Source organism: Pteropus alecto, unplaced genomic scaffold (genome assembly GCF_000325575.1).
Source record: "Pteropus alecto unplaced genomic scaffold, ASM32557v1 scaffold43, whole genome shotgun sequence".
Classification (NCBI taxonomy): Eukaryota; Metazoa; Chordata; class Mammalia; order Chiroptera; family Pteropodidae; genus Pteropus; species Pteropus alecto.
Window position 1 is genome coordinate 4,550,515 of NW_006435764.1, and position 7,522 is coordinate 4,558,036.

The window sequence follows — 7,522 nt, forward strand, 5'->3', positions numbered from 1 at the left end:
GTACTCCCCCCCCCCCCCCCTCCCCCCATCCTCCATCCCCCCATCATCCATCCAACCATCCATCCATCCATCCATCCATCCATCCATCCATCCATCCATCCATTAAACAAACCTGTTGATATTGCCTCAGCCACCGCCGGCTTCCTTCTTGCTGAGCTTGGACCAGCTGCTCCGTGTCCCCCAGGCCCCCCAGCCACTGCTCCTGACTGGGGGAGTCCAGCCCTTCCGGGCCTCTATCCGAGGCCCTGGCCTTCTCACGCCCCTGTCTAAGGCTCAGTGCCCGGCGCAGTCGGCCCTCCAGGGGCTTCCCGCAGGGCTCCTGGAGCTTGCCATAGGAGGACCGTGGTCCACGCAAGGACTGGCTGTGCAGCACTGTCCCCATGGTTCTAGAGGTGGCAGGCGCAGGACTTCTCCAGGCCTTTGGCAAGTCACTGGCCTTTGGGATGGCTTGGCACCTCCTACTCATCTGACAGGAACTCACTTGGGGACAAAGGTTGGCGCTGAGGTGGCCACCATAAATCAAAGGGCAGGCCACATGGGCCAAGCATCCCTGAGTCACCCTTACCACCATCTCTCCACCTTCTAGAGCAAAAGAGGCAGAACTCATCCCTCCCTCACCTGCCGCCTCCTCCAGGCAGCCTTCCCTGATCACCCCGCCTTGGCCTCCCTGGAACTCCTGCAGCCCTGGCTGTCCAATTCATTCTGTCGACACTGAGAACAGATGGCTCAACAGCAAAACAGGTGAACTTTGAGAAACAGGATAGCTCCAACCTAAAATAATCAAATTCACAGAGACAGAAAGTAGCATGGAGGTTGCCAGGGGCCGTGGGGAATGGGGAGTTTTTTAATCATTATAGAGCCTCAGTTTTGCAAGATGAAAAAGTTCTAGAGATTGGTTTCACAGCAATGTGAACGCATGTAACATTGCCAAATTGTACATAAAAATGGCTAAGATGGTAAATTTTATGTATTGGTATATTTTACTATGATTAGAAAATTTTAAAAAAGAAACAGGACAGCTCTAGGCTGGGAGTCAAGAGACTTGGATTTTTTCCAGGCCTAACCCCTAATTTTCCAGCACAGAACAGGGGTAAAAGCTCAGGTTCCGAGGATGAACTGCCTCTGGGTAAACTGTGGCTTCCTCACTGCAGCTGTGCGACCTTGGGCACATTCTCTCCATTTCCTCTTCTGTAACAGGAACAAAAAACTCAGGTAATTGTTGTGAGGGGGTATAGATGTAGATTTGAACTAAAACCATCTCCTTCTTTATGTCCTTTCATGCTGTGACCTTTGACCAACCTCACTGTCCAGCAAGCATATCAAAGCCTTCTAGTTAATGATGATCTGTCGTCCTTAAAAAGTAACCTTAAACACTTTTGTTAGTAATGGCCAGGATGACTATCAAACTGGTGACAATATTGACTACCAGGAGGTAAGTAAAGCCCCTGGCGCTGCTACATTCTTTGTCCTTTTGTTTTGTCAATCGATAGCACCTGAATTGTATCATAAAAACGGTACAGTAAGAAGAGTCTTTAGTGGAGAATAATTTATGCAAAACTGCTGGGCCGTCTTTCTGCTCTAGCTCGATCTTCTTGTAAGTAAATTACCATCTAATAAAGTCTTATATTCTATGGAGTTGCCTATTTTATCTTTTGATCTGAAGATACCTGCTCCTTATGGTGGCCATTATACCATCGCCCCACGGTTGGACCAGAAGATTAGACAAGATAACGCTTTGCCAGCACAGGGCTTGGTGCATAGCTGGCGCTCAAAAAGTGAGTTGGTGGTATTTATTGTCTCAGGCAAATCTCTTCTCCTCTCAGTCAGTCTTGTCATCTGTAGAATGGGTCGTTGTGAAAATAAAATGATATCATGAATAATGGGGCCTCAAAAAGTGAGACTACCAGCAGCAGCCCTTTCCCCTAAGGTCCTTGGGCTCGGCCAGCAGGTCCTCAGAACCATAGAATTTGATGGCTGAAACAGACCTCACACATCTTTCTGTTTTAACCACTGTGTTCTGAGCATTTTTACTGCTTCCTCCATGTATTTCATTTCAATCTCATGGTAGTCCTATAAGGTGGGCACTGTTATCCTTCTGTTGTAGACCAGGAAAGTAAGCGCCTGGCCAGAGAGCGTGCCCAGTAAGTGGCAGGACTGGGACTCCCGCCCGGGGCAGCCTGGCTTCAGAGCCCACGTTTCAGTCACTCCGTTCTCCTGCCCGTGTCCGTGGCAGAAGCAGGACCGGAAGCCAGGTATCCTGCCTCCTCTGTGTTTGGGCTGCTGCACAAGGCGCCCCTATCTGGGGTGGGGGAAGTGCCTGCTATGACTCTTGGCCCATCCCAGACTTCTCTCTGGACCTGGCCTTGCTCTTTCCTCTTAGTTCCCAGTCCTTCCATGGGTGAAGTGGTTCTTAATATCCGCTGGGCTCAGTTCCTAGCCGGAGGAGCTAAGGCAGGGCCAGCACGGCTGTCTGCCCCAGCCTGTCCCAAAGGTAGACTGTGATCCGTACCCGTGCCTCTTCACTCTAACCCTGACACCTCTAAAGGCCAAGCCACAGGCCACCCCTGACCCTAGTTAAAAAGCAATAAAACCATTACACGACCTTCAACACGCTCACTCCAGCAGAGTCGACTCAAATCCCGGCTCTCACCAAGGTCTGAGCCAGGAAGAGCCTGCTGACTCACACACTTCTGAGACGCCTTGGGGTGAATCACTAGCTCTTGCGTCAAGCATGTAACTGCCAAATACCCTCTTGCCAAGTGTGTAATTTTACGACAATTTCCCAGATCCGGGGAGGGAAGAAAATGTGTTCTCTTGCTTCCCTTCCCACTGCCTGCCTGCCTGCCTCACCTGGCAAGCTTTTACTCACCTTTCCAGACCCTGCTCCGTGAAGCCTCTCCTGGAAGCCTGCCGGACCCCTCAGCTCGAGTTAGAGAGGCAGCTCCCTCTCCAGTTCCCCCAATACTCACAGTAGCAGCGATCACACGCTGGGTGTCCCTTAAAGGCTAGGACAATGTATTTTTCATGTTTGTTTCCCCATTACATGACAATAGATACTTAGTCTTAAATAATGGAGACTATTATCTATTGCTGTACAACAAATCACTCCACCATTTAGTGGCTTAAAGCAACACTCACATCCGACCTCACAGTTTCCAAGGGTCAGAAATCCAGGCATGACTTAGCTGGCCTCTGGCTCAGGGTTGCTTGCAGGCTCCAGGGAGGAGACTTCAGTTATCTCAAAGTCCAGCTGCGGGTGGATCTGCCTCCAAGGTCACTCCAGCGGTTGTTGGCAGGACTTGGTTCCTTGGAGGTTGTTGCACTGAGGGCCCCGGATTCTTTTTGGTTGTTGACTGTTGCCACGTGAGCCCCTCCCAAGAGCAGCTCATAGCGTGGCAGCTGGCTTCACTTAGAGCCAGCGAGTTAGAGGGCGGGAGGTGGCGGGCAGGCAGGGGCCAGAGTCTCTAGGAAACTTAATCTCAGAAGTGACCTCCCATCGCTTTTGCCACATTCCGTTCCTTCAAGGCGAGTCACCAGGTCCAGCTGGCATTCAACAGAGGGGATCCCATGAGGGCATGAACACCTGGAGGCGGGACTGGTGGGGGTCATCGTGGAGGCCGCTCGCCTATGAGACCTGCGTTCCAAACCCATCATACTGCCCGAGTCGAAAGACTTACAATCTCACACGATAGCCGTGTGCCTTGAGCGAGTGGCTTAACTTCATGTGCCTACAGTTTCTCAACTATAAAATGGGGGTAATACATAAATTCTAAGATGGTCAAGATGGAAAGGCAGCATTATTTTATACACAGTTAAGAAAGAATACCCACTGCCCATTCATTGGAAGACACAGTGTCACTTTAGAGGGGTTAAAATGTGAGAAAAATAAATGTGTGCCTTAAAATTAATGAAACACACAGTATCCCTTTCCTAAGGTGGTTCTGAGACATATGGCTGGTGCCATTTAAGGCTGTAGTGACCCTTAGATCTATGGGAGGCTGCAAACTGGGGCAGGCTGCCTAGATATACCTTCTTATTAGTGAGTCATTGAAATTAATCCACATCTACATGCTTCATGTGAAGACCTTGTTTGGATGATGCCTAGGAGTGAGGCCCAGGGGAGCTGAGTAGACTCTCCATCCCAGAAAAGGAGGAATTCTCACTTACATAAAGGAAGTTGCCTTAAAACAGACATCGGTGCTGAGGGTGCACAGCAGAGAATGGGAAACCACATCTGGCTTGGGGGTGGGAGAATCCGGGTAGCCTCCCTGGAGAGAGCGGTGTTGGAGATCAGCCTCAAGGGCAGGAAGAACAGGTATGGTAGACTGAGGGTAGGATCCTGTGGGTAACTAGAGACTGGGAACACACGGGGTTGCCCTTGGGTAGGGGAAGAATCTGGAAAGACAGACTGAAGCCCACTCTCTGGGGCTTCCAGAGCCAGGAAGAGGAATTGACTAAATTTGGGAGTCGATAGGGGTGGGGTGTGCCCTCTGCTCTAGGTGCCTTACCTCTATGATTGCATTTCGCCCTCATGTCACTCAGGAGCTTAGCCCCATTTTTCAGATGATTGAACAGAAGCTCAGAGAAGTGAAGCAACTTGCCAAAGGACACACAGTGAGTAGTGTGGCTTGAATCCAGCCCGGCCGAGTCAGGCCAGCAAACAGTCCTCAACAAATGTGTGTTCCACCCACCGTGGGTGGGGCCTGGGTCTTCACATTCCCTACAGGTTGATCACACAGAACTATAAATCTAATGGTTAAAACTACTAGAATTAAGTTGTTTGTGTATGTTCAAACTGATAGTTCTATCTCTTTGCCTGAGTAGCTCTTCTAATACAGTATAATTTAGGGGAACTAGTTCAGAGCTAGACTCTTGGCCAGCTCTCCATAGGCTGGTCTCAGCCTATCTATCCAGCCTCATCTTCTCCTGCATCCTCCTAGGAACTCAGCCAAGTTTTCCAAGATCTCAAGAATTTGTTGGGACTTATGATAGATAGATAGATAGATAGATAGATAGATAGATAGATAGATAGATAGATAAAAAGATTCCTGGGCCCCACCCCAGACTTACTGAATTAGAATTGATAGGAGTTGGGAGTCTAGGAATTTGTTTTGTTTTTAAAGAGCCCCAGAGGGAAATCTAGATACTAACTTCTCTAGGCCTCTCAAAGGGTCTCAATATGGACCCACATTAGAACCATTTGAAGAGCTTCTAAAGTGAGCAATGCAATGCAAGGGATCCCATTCTTCAGAAATGGACTCGAGTAGTACATTTGGCTGGTGATTCTAAGATCTCTGAGTCGGTAGTTCCTATGCATAAGAACCAAGCGCTCAGGAACCTGTGCTTCTCACTAGCACCCGGACCAAAGAGATTCTGTCACTAGTGGTACAGAAGCCCACACTGAGAAGTGCTTTTTCTAGCCATGTGAGACCTCTCCACCCCCAGGCTTTTGCCCAGGCAGGTTCCTCTGTCTGGGATGGAATACCCCTTTCGACTTTGTCCTCCTGGGGAACTCAGCCTAGAGGTAGGGGAGAGCCTGGATGGAGAGGTGTCTTGGTTCCTAATTTAACATGAACTAGATAATTTGTGTGCCTGAGCTAACTTTTTAAAATACTTCCTTATTCAAAGAAGTTAGCTTCTTTGTTCAGATCCCCACCTGGTGGTGTTGACGTGGGAGCCACCTGAACCTGTGTGGAGCCAGCCACCTGTCCACTGCTCCAGACCCAGTTCACAGGGACCAGCCAGGACTGACCCAACACGTCATAGCCCTTGTGGCATGGCCAGTTCTCGAGCAGTTCTGAGGGACACAGGGACCCATGTCATACCAGTACACAGCAGAGGAGATAAAACGCAGGCAGGAAGTGTTTAAGTCACCATGTAGGCACTCGCTAGAAGACTAATAGGGACAAGTAAATAACAGACTTAATGTCTATAAAATCCAAGTTCTTTTATGAGGAAATTTGGCCAAGAGAGGGAGGGGACCTGCCCAAGGTCACACAGCTTTAACTCTTGCCTGCTTAAAGTTGTGAGGTAGAAGAATCCTCGGACTTGAACATCTAACAGAATATGAGCTCTATGGCATGATGGTAGGAGCTGTGTGTTCTTCACCACTGTGTCCGGGCATAGCAGCAGGCCCATAGCAGGTGCGCAAGAGGTGTTTGTTAATCAAATGAATATGTGAATCTGGAGAATTGGGATTTTAATCCTTTTTCTGCTACTAAAATAGCTATGTTGGACTGACCAAGGTTGGAGTTCAGCCAGATAGGTGGAAGGAAGGACAAGGAGTTGGAGAGACAAACAGCAGACACAACATAGTCAGAGAAGAGCATGGAGTTGCAATATCTCCCCATGCTCAATAAGAAATTTTTAGTTAACAAGATGTTCTCATAGTCTTTGATCCTCCCAACTGTCTGGAAGCAGGTTATTTTTTTCTCCATGTCCTTATTACCATCTGATGTGCAGTATATTTTGTTTATCATCTGTCGTCTCTCATTGGAAGGCAGAGATTTTGGTTTGTTTTGGTCACTCCCCTATCCCCTGGTTGGCACAGAGCCCAGCTTATGAAACTTTCCATTCAACCAAGCTTTCGAAACCCTCTAGGTCCCGAGTGGCCTCAACTTGTAGAGTAGGAAACTGAGGCTCAGAGAGGTAAGGCTGCTTTGTCCAAGGTCACATGGAGGCAGACTCCTGCCCATCACCCCCTTCCCCCCAGCTGTTAAAAGACACAATCACGTAAACCGTGTGGCACAAGCACCATCTCCTTCATCCTGCCCTTCGCAAACCCTTTTCCTCCAACCTCTTCTTCATCCATTTGCAAGTATTTTTGTGCAGCCCGGATCCTTGAGGCCAGGGGCGATCTGTTATGCTTGCGGCTTTGGGAGACACGTGCTACTCGGGTGAATGAATCGCACGTCCCCACCCCCGCCGACAACCAATCATAGCATATCGGAGCCCGGCCACTTCCGCCTATTGCGGGCAGTGGCTGCGGCCCTGCGGCCCACGTGGGGCTCTGTAGACAAGGGAGGAGGCGGTGGTGCGCCAGGGGCGGGCTCTTCTGGCCTTGCCACCAATCCAGGGGCCCGCCGGGAACGCGAGGGGCGGGGCTGACGTGAGGCGCCAAGGCTTAAACGTGATGGGCAGACCGGCGTGGGGAGGAGTCCTGAGCGGGGGAGTGGTGAGTGACGGGGGCTATTGTCCAATAACAGGAGGGGTTGGGCTGACTGAACCAATAGGAAGTCTTAAGGCGGGGCCGGGACTGCAGCAAGTTTGGTTGCGCGGAGACCGCAGCTGTTCCCTGTCAGTAGAGGTAGCGTCGGTAGAGGCGGTGGCGACGACTGGCGGCGGCGGCGAGGAGGTGAGTACCCGTGGCGCTGCGCACTTTCCTCTTCACTCGGCGGGTCGGAGCAGGTGGGCGTGCGCCGGCGCCACCGTGGAGGACGCTTATGTAAGGGTCGCGCGCGCCAAGGCGGCGTGAGCTGCACGAGTGACGGCTGGAGGAGACAGCAGCGGGAGGTGCGCGAGG

General features: G+C 50.5%; 2 protein-coding genes across 9 annotated transcripts in view; one reads left to right on the forward strand and one right to left on the reverse strand.

Annotated features, from left to right (window-relative positions):
• Window positions 1-94: 94 nt before the first annotated feature.
• On the reverse strand, window positions 95-3,417 carry CUNH11orf86 (chromosome unknown C11orf86 homolog; the record flags this gene model as incomplete). The annotated part of the gene is made up of 2 exons (XM_025046255.1): window positions 2,603-3,417; window positions 95-1,836 (listed from the first exon to the last, which is right to left on the reverse strand). A coding segment is annotated over exon 2 (513 nt), but the record flags the coding sequence as incomplete, so codon positions are not given.
• A 3,858-nt stretch (window positions 3,418-7,275) lies between these two features.
• The window catches only part of PC (pyruvate carboxylase), a 93,709-nt gene continuing 93,462 nt past the window's right edge, over window positions 7,276-7,522 (forward strand). For 4 of the 8 annotated variants that reach the window (XM_025046206.1, XM_025046207.1, XM_015588872.2 and 1 more), the window contains exon 1: window positions 7,287-7,354. The gene's annotated coding sequence lies outside the window, so the exon portion shown is untranslated. Of the gene's footprint in view, window positions 7,355-7,522 lie in introns of all 8 variants that reach the window. The other 4 variants (XM_015588871.2, XM_015588877.2, XM_015588875.2 and 1 more) reach the window with 2 other exon arrangements.